The sequence below is a fragment of the Lepisosteus platostomus genome, chromosome 28 (genome assembly GCF_059453375.1).
Source record: "Lepisosteus platostomus isolate fLepPlt1 chromosome 28, fLepPlt1.hap1, whole genome shotgun sequence".
NCBI classification, from domain to species: Eukaryota; Metazoa; Chordata; class Actinopteri; order Semionotiformes; family Lepisosteidae; genus Lepisosteus; species Lepisosteus platostomus.
In genome coordinates this window covers 372,710-389,414 of record NC_142638.1, presented here as the reverse complement: position 1 = coordinate 389,414, position 16,705 = coordinate 372,710, and the positions used below count along the sequence as shown (strand labels likewise).

General features: G+C 44.7%; 1 protein-coding gene across 1 annotated transcript in view; it reads right to left on the bottom strand.

Moving 5' to 3' along the window:
- vat1 (vesicle amine transport 1) overlaps window positions 1-16,705 on the bottom strand; it is a 38,945-nt gene that overhangs the window by 9,674 nt on the left and 12,566 nt on the right. The window contains exons 4-6 of the mRNA XM_088622776.1: window positions 6,958-7,128; window positions 5,650-5,739; window positions 3,730-3,971 (exon numbers count right to left, since the gene is read on the bottom strand). Coding sequence (XP_088478902.1) covers window positions 3,730-3,971; window positions 5,650-5,739; window positions 6,958-7,128 — 503 coding nt within the window. The remainder of the gene's footprint in view (window positions 1-3,729; window positions 3,972-5,649; window positions 5,740-6,957; window positions 7,129-16,705) is intronic.

Below are 16,705 nucleotides of genomic sequence, written 5' to 3'. Positions count from 1 at the left end.
CTCTTGCATCTTCACTGTGCTCTTTCAGGCTGTGGAGGTCTGTGAAGTCCCCGTCTATCCACCAGGGAGGAAGACCTTTGGCTACTCCACTCACAGCAGCACTGGAGCTGCCAGTTTGAACAGTCCTGTTTGGCTGAAGACGGGATCAGGCTCTGGCTGAGCAGGGAGGTCAGAGGTCATGCTGCAGGAGTCTAGATTTATGCACAAGCATATAAACAGAAAGGCAGCTTATGAGAGCAGACAAGCAAGCAAGCTCACTTGGAAGATGAATTGGTGAAGTCTCTGTAGATGGCCCTCGTGGATAACTGCATTTACTGCATGAGACCTACAGCCCGGAAGTGGAGGGACCGAGTCGGGGTCATGACATGTCCGTGGCACTGCTGGGGGCAGGATGGGCAGTCGTGCTCTCATCTGGCAAAAGGGCAAGTCCTGCATCAGCAGTGAACTTACAGTGCTGAAGGGGAGAGGGCACCGACAGGGGCTGCAGATCTGCAGTCTTCCTTGCACAACAAGGGGAGAGGGCACCGACAGGGGCTGCAGATCTGCAGTCTTCCTTGCACAACAGCTGTCATTCAGTCAATTACAGAGCCAGTATTCTGTGAAGCAGAATCTCAAACTGGTCTTTTCAATTTACGTGACAGAATCAGAGATTTAGGGGAGAACATTTGTTGCATTTGGCCTCCTCTGAGGCCATCAGTTTGGCTATTTTTTGCAGACTAAATAAATCCACCAGGACGTATGCCAAATCTACAAAGGCTTGTGCCAAAAAAGTCGAGCGAAATAAACTGCTCTAGAAGAACTGGTGTGGTAGACCTCCACAGGGTGGAGCTGTACATTAAAGCAACAAACTGATTAAAAAGATTGAACACCCCTTAGAAAATAATGCATTACTGCAGATTAGCTGCTGTGACAGTGATGAATGAAGGAAAAATCTTTTAGATGTATCATTACACAGTTTACAAGAATAGTTCCTCAGCAGTTATTGAGCATTATGGTGCTCCAGTTCTGGCTGTCTACTGCATAAAACTCGAAATCCTGTTTTAAAAAGTCTATTAGCCATAATACAAATGACCACAGGCATAATTGTAACCTTATGCTTGTGCAGGAAAACCTGCGACTGGATTTTCCAGAATGAAGTCCAACTCCTTCATGCATTCAATAACCTCTTTCCAGAGCTAAAAAAAATCCCACATTCTTTACACACATACGCACACAAACTATCAAGACAGCAAAAAAATACTAATTCACAAGACGTAAAATACAACTATAGGTTTTGCAAACCCCAACTGCCTGCTTCAGGTACACTTCAATAGGTTCAGCAACAGCAGTGCTCCGGTTGGAAAAGCAGGGAATTGTGTACTGATGAGGAAAGATTGGTACTGGTCTCCGAACGCAAGAGGAAGCCGAGGCAGGATGGTCTATCCTCTCCCCACCCCCCTTCTACCAGGAGGGTTAGGGCTGCAAACACTGCTTGTTCCATTAGCAGAATAAACAAGCCTTCTCTGACTAAGCCAGGCAGGTAGGCTGTGAGGTCTCCATGGCAACAAGAAAAAGGTCATGTGTACCACTGATGCTGGTCAAAGTGGAGAGCTTTGATTCTAATTCTTGTGATCCATCAGAACTGGGCACTTCCCACATCCCCATAATAGTCCTTATAAAATAAACTTTAAAACAGTCTTAAAATGTGCTTATTTAACATGTGGAATACAGACAGAAGTAGATGAGCTACAGTTAGAACTGGTATAAGAATCACACCAAACCGTTGATCCTGCAAACTTAAAAGGAGCAGATTCATTTTTTAGTGGAATTGTTCATTTATTCCCTAATACATCTGCACCCCATTCACACTTGGTGCTGGATTAGATTAGCCATCAGGTACCACTGTTTGTGCTCAAAGCAAACAAGAACTCATTTTACCCACACTAGCCTGTTTGGTTGCTAGTAGCTAAGTGATCTGAAGATGAGCCAGCTGTTTGTTATAAGGACCAAGAGAATCTGAACATTTCCATTGGCTGATCCAGACTCCCAAAACAAGTGCCTTCTATTGACAATCTTAAATACAAATCTGACAAAACGTACCTGAGTCTCTTCTTTGGACTGATTTCAGAGCAGAAACATCTGCGCGCACATGGAGATGCAATAGTGCTTGATATGCTAAATTGTATAACAGTTGAGAGCTGATTTTAGAATAAGATCAGTTGGACACCATAACTAGCTGGATACCTGATATTTTTCCCAAGTTTTTCCATAGGTCGCCTCTGCAAGATTACTCACTTGATATTTTTCACTACCTGCAATGCTGAAGTTACTTAATGTAGATCTGCCAGCTATGTGCACAGTCTTAAATTTTGCTTAAACCTTTGCTACTTCTACAGCATTTTCCAGTCTTATTTTAAGATCATGGATAGTCTAGTTTAACTATAGTATGATTTCTAGATCACAGATATTAGGAAAAGCACTGGTTAATCCAAATATCAAACATCTTCTGATATTCTAAATATATAATACCCTGTGACATGTATTCATTACTGTTTGTTCAAAGACCTTGCAACAGTTGAGCAAGACCTACATTTTCCAATTCCATTCTATACAGTTGCCTAGAAATACTAGGTGATCTTATTACAGGTAAGAAGTCATGCATCTGCTGATATTGAACACTGCAGCTTAAATAAAATGCAGTTCTAAAAATTAAACGTGCTCTGTGAACCAAAAAATATACTATTTAAATACCTCCAACTGCTCTCTTAAGTAAAAATCCTGATTAGGTAAAGCTGGAACAAGTCAGTTTATAAATATCAAGGCATCTGGCTGGATAGTACTTTGACTTTCAAAAGGTAAACCTCAAGCTCAAGTTTACATTGGTTTGTGCTGGTACTCCCCATCCTGGGCTATGCTGAGGTTTACCTTATGGCTATTAAAATGACTCTTGGGAACATTGACATCTTATAACAGTGTTCCACATTTTTAGTTTAGTTTTTACAGTGATTGGTTGCAACTGTACATCCACTATGCTGTAAAGAATATTAAACGTTACTAACCATTCGGTTAATAAATGGACTGAAACGCAAGGTCTATTGGTTCTGGGTTTAGACCAGTTACTTGCTTGACTGGAATCAATGAGAGCACTCAGCAATGTGATTCACAGGTATTAGACAATTACAAAGCCTGAACTAATTACTTTATAAACTTCTTTGAGAAAAGGTAGTGCAGTTTCCTGAGCCATCCTACAATTTAGCATTTAGTGTTTTTATCAGTGAAGATTTGCACCCAGGGTCTGGAGTTTCTGGGAGGTTCGAATGGTTAGAACTTTTCCAACAGTTTATACTGCCATGTTTCATGAAGGTTTTACTCCGCTTTTCTTCCCTGCTGTCATCTGTGAAAACCTCTTGGTTAGGTTACTAATATCAATGAGAATCCGTCATCAATTATGTTGAATTATGAACCAGTCTGGAATCCCCATCGCTAGAAACAAAAGGCAGGCAGAGAAGGTGGTGACCTCCATCCTCCCACATCCCTGCAGTTTCAATTTCTGCGCAATGGTAAATATTCTTCCCGATATTGATAATTTAATTTCACCTTTCAGTAAGATTATTCATATTAAGATCTTTGTTTTTAGAGTGTGCTAGTTAATAGAAATTGCAAAGCCCTGAAAAACTGCTACAGGCTTCAGTAACCCTGGATCTGAGCTGTGTGGCTATCTTTCCAGTAAGAGCCCTGCCAACCCCTCACCTGCTCGAAGTGCCAGGTGCTGTCCACCTTGGGCTTGATCTTGCCCTGCTTGAACAGGTCCAGCAGCTTGGCCACCACGTCTGTGATCATCTCAAACTCGCTGTCCAGGTAGCCCAGGTTGTAGCCGCACACGGCCTTGTTGGCATGCATCAGGCTCATGGCGTTGATGCTGAATTGGTTGTACCAGGTCTTAGCCAAGGCGATCAGGTTCTTTCTCTGGCCAGTCAACACATTGGCAGCCCCTAGCATTGGAGAGGGAAAAACAGTTCATATCTCCAGAAAATGTCTGCATCGACAAAACACACCGTGGCTCCAAAACCGCAGTCATAGTAACTTTTTTAGAACAACCTAAACGGAGGAGAATGGTTCCCTTTTCCCACCACTTCTGAACGTCAAAAAGAATCCCCATGAGTCTCCAAGGTCAAGCTGCTGTGCAGATGTCAGCACTCTGATATTGAGCCTCCAGTGTAGCGGTCAAGGCTACATGTTTTAATGTAGCAAGTCCTTGGAGAATCCAGGACAGCTTAAGCCACAGTTTGCCCATTGTGCAGCATCCCATCCTAGTGCTTCAATATGGCTCCTTTAAGAACATGGAACTAGGAGACAGACTGAAGAAAGCAGATTCTCTGCCCTCCAACACAAAGCAGCAGAGATGTAGAAGACTGGAATAGCCTGACAAAAAGCTCAAGATCTAGATACAAGTGAACCAGGTCTGCTGAGCCTTATCTGGACTTGTGAACACGAGAATTACAAGTCCTTTATTTGGTGGAAGAAATGGGGGGTGACTGGAATTAAGGGCATAATCAAATCAGCTTTGGGAAAACTTGTGCTGCAGGAAAGATTAGGAGAGGTTGATTAACACGACCATCATGGATTAATTTCATAGCTATCTGCTTTAGCCGAAAAAAAAAGCTGTCAGCTGTGAAAAATTGAGCACTGTAACCTCAGAAGAGACATCATTGTCTCTGCCCCCCTCTGAGGACTCTTTAAGAGCTGCACTCATCTCAATCCCCTCTTTATGCGAAGTGTGGGAGACGAGGTCTTGAGTCACAGTTGAGCTCCTTTTCTTTCTCCTCCGCAGATGAACACTGCTGCCCCTGTGGCCTTCAGACAAAGGGATCTTACACTGTTGGAAGCCCCAGAGAGGGGCAAGTATGTTACGCTGAGATGCATTCCATTCACGGACATAAAACACCAATTGTTAGCGCATGCATATTTCTGATAGGAGTCTGACAAGCACGTAGAGTCATTTGCTGGGGTGGGGGGGGTCAATATTTTCAACCTTGGACAGCAAGCATTTGTCATGCATGCCTCTGCTACCCACTTTTCTGCCTCAGACTGTCACAGCGATGAGACCTGCTGTGGTTTGTGCTGTGGTTTCTGGTGCTCCTCACCACCACAGACATCTTCCCGATCAAAACTCTATAATGGTACAGAGATCTGGTCTCCAGAACTGCTCTGGAATACGCCCCTATTCTGCATCCATACTCACACCAGAAAAACAGAGACCAGTTTGAGATCCACAAACGCTATAACATTCAATAGGAGAGTCAAACGCGCATACATCTGCACAGTCCGTTTCATTCACTTGCTACAAAGAATGAGTTGAACTGTGTCAATCTTGTTACAGATGATTCAGTGCCAAGAGTATTTAAAAGGTCAATGAACTCCAGCATGAGAAATCCCTTCTAGAATCAGCCCTCACAATATAATAGTGAGCAGAGGAGTTGGTAGAAAGTCCCCTCAAAAACAAAACTGCATCATTGCTTTTAAAATAAAACAATTAGAATTCACCAGATATTCATCACAAATGACTCATTCAAAGATCGTCCGTAGTCCATCTGCGTCAGTTTCCCCATGGCACAGGCTAGCCACAGCTCCTGTACCGGTATCGATCAGCATTGCCCCAGCGCCTCTTACCATAGGTGATGAGCTTGCCCATCGGTCGTAGGAGGTTGAAGGCTTTGTGGGTGTCCGAGCCTCCCAAGGGGTCGAGGACAATGTCCAGTCCTGCAGAGCCAGAGAGGACACAAGCTCTTGACGGGGCACCAGAGCAGCCAGATTACCCCACTGCCTGAGCCAGGAGGACTACAGCACGCTCTTTCACACCTTAAATATTTATTAAATGGAACAGCTAGATGAACAGTGGTAATCTCAAAGACTGACACTAAACCAAAGCTTATTCAATTGCAGTTTCATTCCCCCCCTCCTTGATTCTAATGGCAAGGCATTCAGAATATATGTCCATTAGAATGAGTTTACAACTAGAAAATTGTAAACAAAGTTCAACCTGGGAAAAATTCTTTAAACGGCATTAATACACATCTCCAGATAAACCATTTTCATGCATTTCTGACATTCACAAAGACTTGCAATTTCTGATCTCCAACATACAAACGGGCTGCTCTTTGGCTTTTTTTTTTAGGTGAACTAGAGATAATTTGAATGGCTTAAAATTTAATCGTTGAGTCTTTGGGGAATCTTGAATGAAGCAAGATACTGTAACAATTAGCTTGATCATGTCAGACAGTCAGAGTGGGACAAGTTGGGTGGGAGGTGGATGAATCATTCAAGGGGGCACAAGGCATTTTTGTGGGAACATTAATAAAAGCCAATAGAATTCAGCTCATCTTACTTGCACAGGTTGGCTATTTCTTTTAAAAGATGTATAACTTTTCTCCATTAAGAGGGGAATCATATTTCAATACTAGTTTAATGTTTCCCCAAAGAGATTACAGCATGTTGGGATAGAGAGATTGTCTATAACCCATAGCCCAGAGGAATTACAATGGAAAGATGATCCAACTCAACTCTTGACTGCTGAACAGAACCAAAATTACCAGAAGTCAGAATTAGTAAAGGAGACCAACACTTGAAGCGCTAGGACCAAGTTAGAGACCACTGCCTCAAGTGTCTCTTCTGTACCACCCAACCTTACTTGTCAAAGCTAGATTGGAGTGGCCAACCTACATTAAACTCAAGAGGCACGGCTCACAATGCTATTATAAGATAAGCAGCCAATGCCAAACTTCTACAGCTTCCATCATCCTGCTGTGGAATGTAGTGACCGGACTCCTGTGCTGCTCCTCATGCCTCTGCATGTCTGAGAAGAGCTGGAAACGGGAAACCGAACTGTCAAAAACCAAGCTGGTATGAAACAGGAAGAGACCAGGTATCCTGGAGGTTGGCATCACGCCAGCATCGGAATGAAACAGTCAGAACCTGAACCTTTGGGGCTGATTTTGCGGATCTCGTCCACGTAGTCACGGGTGCGGTAGTCGATGGGATGGGTGACGCCCATGGCGCTGATGGCCTCGTGCTTGCTGGCTGAGGAGGTCCCGAAGATGGTCACATCCTTCACCGTTTTGCACAGCTGGGTAGCAGCAACACCCACTCCACCTGAGGGGAGGGAAAATAAAACTGTCCTGAAAGTCTGACAGGCAGGCTTGAGGAAAAAAAAAACACCACCTTGGTCAAAACAGGAAGAGAAATGAGTCAAACTAAAGTACCTACTCTCTAAGAACCTTTTCAGTCTTTTCCTGTTGACCTGTGAAGTAAGCTGGCAATTTCCCCTTCACAGGTCTCACCACAACACAGCTAAGAGATGGGCGACTTACATAAAAAACACTTCTTGTTCAGGCACAAGTTACTTTAGACAACTCCACTGCCCAAGAACTTCAAAATGATTCATTTAAGTGAATGACAATTCAGCCCAAACCAAGATAACATTTCAAAGGGCTCAACAGTGCTTTGATGGTCTGTGATCACTGTACTACAAGACTTGACCTATGAGAAGGAAAGTTGAAAGATTAGCCCGTCAGCTCTCACTGCCAAGAAGCAATATTAGTATCCGCAGGCCACTGGAGACTTTTCTATAAACCTTCAACTTCTTGCTCATCATGTGTCCTCATTTAGATCATGTGCAACAAGAAGTTACCAGCACAGTGACTAATTGATCCTGCTGGATCAAAAGTCTACGACCTATGCACTCCTTCACGCTTGCTGAAAATCTACAGTAGTAATGAGGTGCAAAACACTGATGACAGACTAGGCACCAGATGCACATCAATGCAGCAGGAGTGAGCTTAACAGTCTAGTCCCCAACTTAAGTCGGGAAGATGCCAAGCTAAAAATGGACTGAAAAAAGCTTACTGGCTAGCAGTCCATCCCAACAACAAATACTCTGAAAGCCGCAGAGCTACAAAAGAATGAAGTTTGGCCACAAACATCCCATACTAAAAGGCTTCTGTCGGGGGGAAAAAAATTCCCTCAGCCAAAATCCTACAAGTTGACCAGAAAGCTATCGAACAGTGAGACGGTTAAACATTAAGACTGGAAGAAAGGTGTTTTGACTTGGTTAATCATAATTACACCTTTTAGCCTAAAGAACACCACTATGCTTTACAAAACGGACCCACTTCCTCCATGAAGGAAGTGCAGCCATTCTGCACCCGCTGCTCCACTACACAGCGGATTAGGGAAGAAGAGTTCAGATGCTTCAACCGAATTAAAGGCAAACTCTGGCCAGACCAGATTTACGCCACCCTGGGTTTACTCAGCCAGGACACTGGGGTACCCAGCTATTTACAGGATCTGAAGAGTAAATAGTCCAGAACTCAGAACTCAAGTTAACATTTGCAGGACAGGGTCAGTCACCACACCAGAACTCCATGGTCATGAGACTCAAAGGGGACTATGCCCCTGATTACTTATGTACAAGAGCGCTCATGGATCCTGTATCTGATAGGGGGAAAAAAAAACTAAGTGGAGTTTTGTTATAAAGGAAAATGAATAGTTTATACACCTATGGCAACAAAGGAATTCCAACTACCAGGAGATGTGGAAAGAAAATCCCACATACTGTTTCAAACCTGACTGTGGTCCTCCAGTGGACCATTCTAGATGCTACAGTGACAGCAGCCCCTGGGCACAAGGCAGAGCACTGGTTGGGGCAGATTGATGGAGACGAATGGCAGCAAGGCCTCGTTAACCAGGCTGCCTGGCCTCCAACAGAAGTGAGCACAGTCATAACTGCAGTCTGGAACAGGCTACCCAGCATCCTGACTTTTCTTAAAGTGCTAGAAACTCAATTTGTCTGACGTCTCCTCCAGCCACCCAATGAGGCAGAGGATCTGAACGGCCTCCACTCCTGCTGTTGTGGGACTACGATACTGAGCACGAGGCGGTCAGAGTCAGTGTCCTCAGCATAGAGCAGAGCTGGAAAAAACACTGTAAAAAAAAAAGTGGAAAACCTCAAATGAAAAAAATTAAATATGCAAAAAAGCAGTCTGTGAAGGTGCAGTTCCCCTTGCTGGGGCTGACCTGCCTGGGCTTCAGAAGGAGCAGGAAGGTTTCCATGGAAACCAAGGCCAAAGAAAACTGCCGATTTGATACATTTCAATTCTCTCTCTCTCCCCCCGACCAACACACACGGTCAGGATGGGTCCAAGGGAGCAGTTCAGCTGCTTAAAAATCAAAAAATCGTTCCTTTAATTTTCATCAATTTGGTAAAATGTCACTTTGATCAAATACAAATATTGGAGTCTGGGGGTGGGGAGCTAAATCAAGGGATTGCTATAGCAAGGCCACGGACATCATGAGAAGCGTTGATGTGTACTGAAATGGAGAAAGGCCATGTGGGGAGCCGAGCCTGACCGCATATCACAGGGGAAAAGGTTGGTTATTTAAGTTCCGAAATGTCTTTTCCACTTTATAGACATTCAAGTGCAGAAACACCACTGGGAAAGTGGTGAAGTTTTTAAAAGGGAGTACAGTCATATCATCCCAGAACACAGGTGGACATCTTCTAAAAATGGAATTAAAATGGAGTTTTAAAACTCGGGACCAGTACATGGTGAATGTAAAAGACAAGGTGCAAATGTTACAGGGGTCTACGTTCTAAACGTCTTATAGTGACTGTCATGAAAGGAAGTATAATTTCTCCACTTTAATTTGCCTACTTTGGGGAGTACTCACTTTCTCTGTTCTTTCCAACACAGGAGAGAAACAGAAAAAACAGTTTCGCAGACAAATACCAGGACACGAGCATCTCTGGCCATGAGCCCTGTTCTACATGACTGTCGCACAGTAATCCTTGACCAATACCAAAGGGCTAGAATACAGCACTACATACCCAGCCTGTTATAGCAACCGAGCTGGAGCTCACTCTTGGCTGCCAGTCAGAATCCATCTCTAAGTGCTAGCAATAAATATCAAACTGCTAGTTTGACAGTTGAAGCAGCCTACAGCTTACGATAAGCTTTTTTCTTTCAACAAAAGTGTTACACTAATCCAAACTTAACAGGATAAAAGTTTTCAATGTAAAACTTGAGTTTGCTTGGGCAACATCACCTGCCCCCTCCCGCCCTGTCTCCCAAGTGTTTATATCTCCCCTGCACACCAAAATAGGCAGCAAGTCGAGACCAAACATCTTCACCCCCCTTCCCTTGGCCCCTGCCGACATCCTACATAACCTCCGAAAAAGATAAAACAAGAACCATTCCTCTAGTTTCAGGTCAGGTGCTTCAAACGGTTTGCCAGAGTCCATGTTGAGTCATTCTGCCCTTCTGTTAGCAATAATCGCTCTGTCCTTCAACAGTCTTTAAATTAAAAGAGGGCCAAAAATGGAAGAGAGCTGTGTACATACCGTTGCCATGGTAACACTCCATTCAGCTCTTCCACACGTCAGCAGGTTATGAGGAGGCAGCAACATGCTCAATTCAAGTATCAAATCAGTCAGAAACACTAAATGTCATCTGCCATGTTCTCGCAGACTTAAAATAAGAGTCTTGATTTCTTTTCCAGCACCAACAGCACTGCAAGAAAGGCCACAGGCAAGGGGAGGCCATTCCCAATGTAGCTCATTTGTTGCGCTTAGCTAGTTCATCCAAGGATCTTGTCCAGCGGTCTACTGCAGGCTCCAGCACAGCTGGGCAGCTGGTCCCCAGCTCCCAGACGCCCCCTATTGTTAACACTTACCCCAAGCTTACTTCCCCACATTGTGTAGAGAAAGAAAAGGTCTTTTGCTAATCCTCCTATTTTGTATCATGTTTGAACTGCACTTACAATGATACCATGAGGCAGATCGATATGATCTTGGAAAAGCAGTGGTCTTGTTACAACCCACTAACTGCACCACCCCAGTCTGAGGACTCGCACCGAGCATCTTTTCCACATGCTTTTCCTGGAGTACCTACAATTTGAAAATTGGTTTTAAGATTAAAGACCATCTGAGTGCCTATTTCTTTAACTGAGGCAAGGAACTGTCACAATAGATAGTGAGATCGAGGTTATTCGCTAGAACCCCGTTACCATACAGGAGACCCAGCAGGTGTGGGTCCATGGTCCTCATTTCCATAAACTCACATGAAGGTCACAGACAATGGCCAATAGCTGTTTGGTTTGCTCCCTGCGTTACATTGCTCTTGACTCCTGGAGAAGTGCAGATGAATTAAGGAGGCTGACCACAATGAAGGCACTTGAACTGTCTGGGAACACGCAGTCTGAAAGCAACAGTTACCTGCTCGCTCTGCTGTATGGCATTGCGTCAGGTAAGTCTGCGAGAGCTGGTGGTCGCGTCACAGTGAGTGCACAGATTCATGAGCTCCAAGCACCAGGCCAGAGGACAGCAGGGCGCTTGCCGACTGGCATCGCTTAGCAACACCGCTCATGCGCGCCTGCCAAGCGCCAGGAGCTGCTGCTTGGCTGGTCAAGGAAGACCTGGCTGGACCTCAAGCCCAGCCAACCCCAGCAGCACTTGTCCACATAATTGCTACCAGCTTGACTCAGCAAGAGCTGGACTGTGGAACTCAGCCTGTGCTCTGAGCAACAGGCTTTGTGCAAGATCACTCACCAATTTGTTAGGGCTACAGACAAACATGTCCTGCATTGGTCATCAGTTCAGATTTGGAACACAAAGGAAATTCAAGAAGCTGGCTTCTCATTTCAAGCCCTGAACAAAAAACCCTGCCTTTATCACACACCCAACACTGCACATCGCTGCTGCCTCCGAGCAAATCAAGATCACATTCACAATCGCATAATTCACAGGCGACGCTTTTATTTCCGTTTTACTACCTTCTTAAACACTGACAATTTACAGGACCACAAAACCTCTCAGAACTCCAAATATTGCTTTCCCTCTTACATTCTCAATTAATTCAGGCATCATATCACTCATAAAACCCTTAACGTGACCTGCTCCTTCAATATCCACTGTTGGAAAGTGGGCCACAGAAGTGGAGAGCACAAGGTCTCCATGTTGAACCACAGGCTTAGAGCATTTATAGAGAACCATCCAGAGGTCAAGAGGCAGTGGAGAAAGCTTGGGCCAACGATGCACACATTTAAAACCAGGACAAACAAGGACAATGCTGGCACCCTGAAAGACCCGCAGAGGGACCTCATCCAGAACAGCAGCTAAACCACTTTAGTCTTTAATAGATGGGAATACCAACTGGCTCGAGCCAGCCTCGTGGGGCGAAGGCCACTTCTGGACCTGCAGTGAAGCGAGCCCAAGCGCTGAAGCACAAGAGCACATTTAAAGGAAATTAACTCAGGACCAGAAACAGGAGGCGAGTCTTTACAAGCAGTGTCGGGCATCTACTGCATGTACCTGCAGATCCATGGGATCTTCTTGGGAGAGCAGCTGGATGACATACTGGGGTTAAAAAGATACTAGCTTGCAAACGTGCTGAATCGGTGGAGTAGTCTGATTTTTTTCATTGTTATCATCTAACGGAGCAACACGATATACAACTTGGAATAGTATAGCTGTTCTGGAGAAATCCTGACTCCATCTCTTCTCCTTGATCCTGCAACGCGGGAAAGCAAATATCATGAGACCTTAAATCGAAGCTGCCAAAGGGGCCTCGTGCTTCAGAGGCCAAGTGGAAAATGTAACACTGCCCAGGTCCGCGTCAGCATGCGTACAAAAACAAGCTCTTCGTATTCAATTAACCCATCGCTGCATCTGCTCAGAGAGACAATCAAACACTCTGCTGTCGGGAGGAACTTCTTACCTCCTCAAACATTTGCCTCTTGCTAACCAAATTCTGGTCCGATTTAATTCGGCCTCGCATTGACTTAATCTAATTTAACTGGAGGAAATTAGCGGATGTCAAATCGTTTTCTACCTAGCTCTCTCATGATGAAAACCCGTAGTATCTTTTTTTTTTTTACCTTTTCCTTCCACAAACAACTTGTCAAATACTGTAGCTTAAGCTTTTGAAAGCTTAGATCTGCAGTGGTGACTTTTTTCAGTTTAGTCCAGGTTCAGCTTTATAACTTGGCCAAGTTGCATTGGGCTGAAATGACTACTTCTGCGCAACAAGCTCATCAGTTTTAAAAGGAGACATCACGGACAGAAGGAAGGGCTCTACCTACCTGATGAGGAGGTTGAAAGGTGCTAATTCTTTACCTGTTGTATTGAGCACATTCGTGAAGTGGACTCCCAGGATGTGCTCCAGACAAAAACCCACTCCCCAGCTACAGATTCACAAGCGCATTCCACAGCTAGGAGATCAGGAGCACAAAGACTAACTGTGCTACTTCTGGACTGCTGCCTGAGGTCCTCGGGTGCAGAGCTGTTAGGGCTTCCTGAGGCAAGGAGACCCTTACCCAGTTTCACACCAGGGAGAAACTACTTCCTCCATCCAGGATACCTTTGTCTCTTTGGGAATTAGATTGAATTAAATGCTACTCCTACCAATAAAAGTTACAAGAACTGACACACCTGTCAGTGCAAACTGGTTTACAGGAAAAACGATACTGGGCCCCGTCCATCCTGGTGAGAAACCAGAAGAGGTGTATGGCAGGCCAATGCAATAATCAGCACAACAGTAGCATCAGACACGATTAGGAAAGAGAAGCTGGTACATCTGGTAAATCGTGTGGTGTGCTTCTGTTTGACCTTTCTCCTGGTTTATCAGCTTCAAGGCTGAAGACATGTTCAAGTTTGCTTCAGTGTGGAAATGAGAAACCCAGAGTCACGCCAAGGTCCTCCAACACCTGGAGGGCTAGAGGTGCCGTCAGGAAGGTCCCTTTACTAGCTTTGCTAATAAGCTCAGGTTGACTTCACTTTCTAGCAACACGGCACTGAATTTCACAAACACCTCACGTTAGCAGTTCCAACTGAAGCAAGACATGAGTCATACTGCGGCTTCCCAGCGGTCCCTACCAAGTGGGCCACTTGGGTCCTACAGATTTCACCTGTGGTCAGCATTCTCCATGACGCGACACCACTGGCCACACCCTGCTGGGGCTGTGCATGCTTGAGGAGCAGGGGGTTTCCTGGGGGCCCCCTGTGGTTTGCCAGATGCCCATGGGAGGTGTAATTGCAAACTATGATGCAGTTTGCATCTGGGAGATTCTGTTAGGAAACAAGCAGGGGCTTAACACCAGCACACTGCAGGGACACCCCGCACAGCCAGTCTTTGTCACTGCAGGTGTGAAGGTGGCAGTGCTGTGGCGATTAAGAACTGGGAGACGGGTGGTGGCATTAAGTGACTATTAATCACATGCTACACTTCTGGGGAAGATGCTCGACTCTGAAGTGGTACGCCTGTATGAAAGCCCTCATGTCTCCCGGAGGAGTGGCGCCTGACGACAGCTGATGAATCTCACTGTACACCAAATCAGCAACATTCTGCATTCCACATGCTGTGGAATTGTTTCATTACCAGTGACTGAACACAGAATAACTCAGATTCCTGGGCTCCAACACTGCTGGTGTTTTTGTATCTTTTCATGCATATCATTTATACAATTTGCTAAATTGTTAAATCTCCCAAAGCTGCCTTCTTGGAAAATTAGTCCTCCTTTTAGGCAAATTAGATCCAGTCACTATAGAGTTTGTTTGCAAAAGCAGCAACGAACTGTCAGTCAGGACTCGGCTCACTCAAACAGCGCCATCAAGCAGGCAGCTTGTTTTATGGTTCTCATAAGGAATCCCAACAGATCATAACTTCCTTCTCCATATTATGGCAAGAGAATCTCACTCTGTGCCACCGGCTCGAAGTGAATTCTCCCAACATCTCGCACCCTGCTCATCGCATCAGCTCTGGCCCGATCTCGTTCATAAACGCCTACAGAGCTCACTCGTCAGTTAGAGAGGGGAGGCCAGCCTGGCAGAGCCCAAGCTTTCAGCACACAGCGGGTTCAGGGAAAGGTTAGAGGAAGATTTAGGAGTGGTGGGGGGGGTTATGCGCAAACATATTCCAACTATCACTTTTTTCCCCACTTTCCCAAAAAAAATTGGAAGAGCACCGAGCACGGGCAGCGTTTCAGGACTGAACAAGCAGCTGAGGATACAGATGTGACTCTTGTCCAAGGGGGTGGGAAGGAAAGAAGTGGACAATACGGCATTGTTCTGCAAGAGATGTAGCGAAGCAGTGGGAGGGTCTCTGAAACATTTATTACTGTAGCAGAGGAGGAGTGACGTCCTGTCCTCAGCTCCCACTCTTAACCCATCACTCATCAAGGCTGCAGCTAGGCCACGTTTTCTTGTTTTAAAAAAACAGGGCGCTGCTCTCGCACCCCTCTTGACGTCTCAGATTGCCAAAGTGCATTCCCACAGCTGGGAGATCAGACTGGGCTGCACGAGGCTCCAGCTCATCTCCACCCTGACGCATGAGCTCACTTCACTCTGGAGACTTGCTCCACGCACGTGACCACAGCAGGAGGGATGGGCCGTAAATCCAGAAAAATGCTTGGAACATATCTGTTTTGAAAAGTGACAACCACTCCAAGGAGGCCATTTCTGCCAGGATATGCATAAAACTGCAAAATGCACCGTCAGAACAAAGAACTAAAACAAATAGGACAGCTGAGAGAATTACACCCAATACAACAATCAGCAGCTCATGGGCTCAGTCAGTCATCAGTAGGGCTCCACATTGCTAGTTACAGCAAGAAATCCACAGTCCCACAGACCCACATTTCACAGCTCTCAAGCTGGATCAAAGTGAACCAGATTCCTGTGCAAGAACATTTCAATTCTATACTAGCAATATGAATATTTATACACATCTTTAAAGTCAACACAGCCTCCAGGAGTCAAAATACAGGACTCATTTGTGTTCATTTCACCCGAAACACCCAGATTTTTAATTGGCTTCAGCTGGACCGGTTTACTATTTTAAGGACTTGAAGAGCCGATATCTGAAAAGGCAACCGGTTCCAAGGTCGGCATTTTGAAATGCATCAGCAAAGCATAAGTCCTGCAGTTCAAAGCACAATTGAAGATCTGGATAGAAAGAAATGTTGCCTAATTAGCATCTCCACAATAATAGCTAATTAGTACTGTGGTAAATAAAAAGCCACATGAAAACACCCAGCCATGTTATTAAAGCTACAACCCTTTCTTTCCAGAAACAGCTGGATGAGATCTTGGACTGATTAGCTACCACGCTGTAACAGGGCTTGATGAACCAATCAATGACCTTTCTAAATCTTGATATCTGTGTGGGTACATAACGGAACTGAAACTTATTTCCAACACGTACTGTACCTGAGAAAACTTTATAAAATAGAGCTCATCAGGGATTTGAGACCTTCTTTAGGTTTTCACCAATCCTGAAGAAACTAATTTATCTTACCTTGGTTAGCAGGCTTTACACTAATGATAATCTGTATTTCTTGCAAATATTCTATACCAAGCCATTTTAGTACAATTAATAAAGCTGTCTACTGGTACTTTGAAGAAGCTGGTCATAACTGGACTACAAGTACAATTAGGGTTTTTGTAAACAAATTTCCATAGCAAACTTTTTAAAATCCAACAAGGGCTACAACTATCACAAACTACCTCCTAAAATAAGATTATAAACAGTCATCTGACATTTAAAAAAAAAACAGTTTGCATCAAATCAACCACAGATTTCATAATATCTGGAATAATAAGACCTTCCTTCCTGCTCTGAAAAGAAATCACGAGCTTCAGAGCCTGAAGGACTCTTCTGGAGCAGCTGGTCAGTCA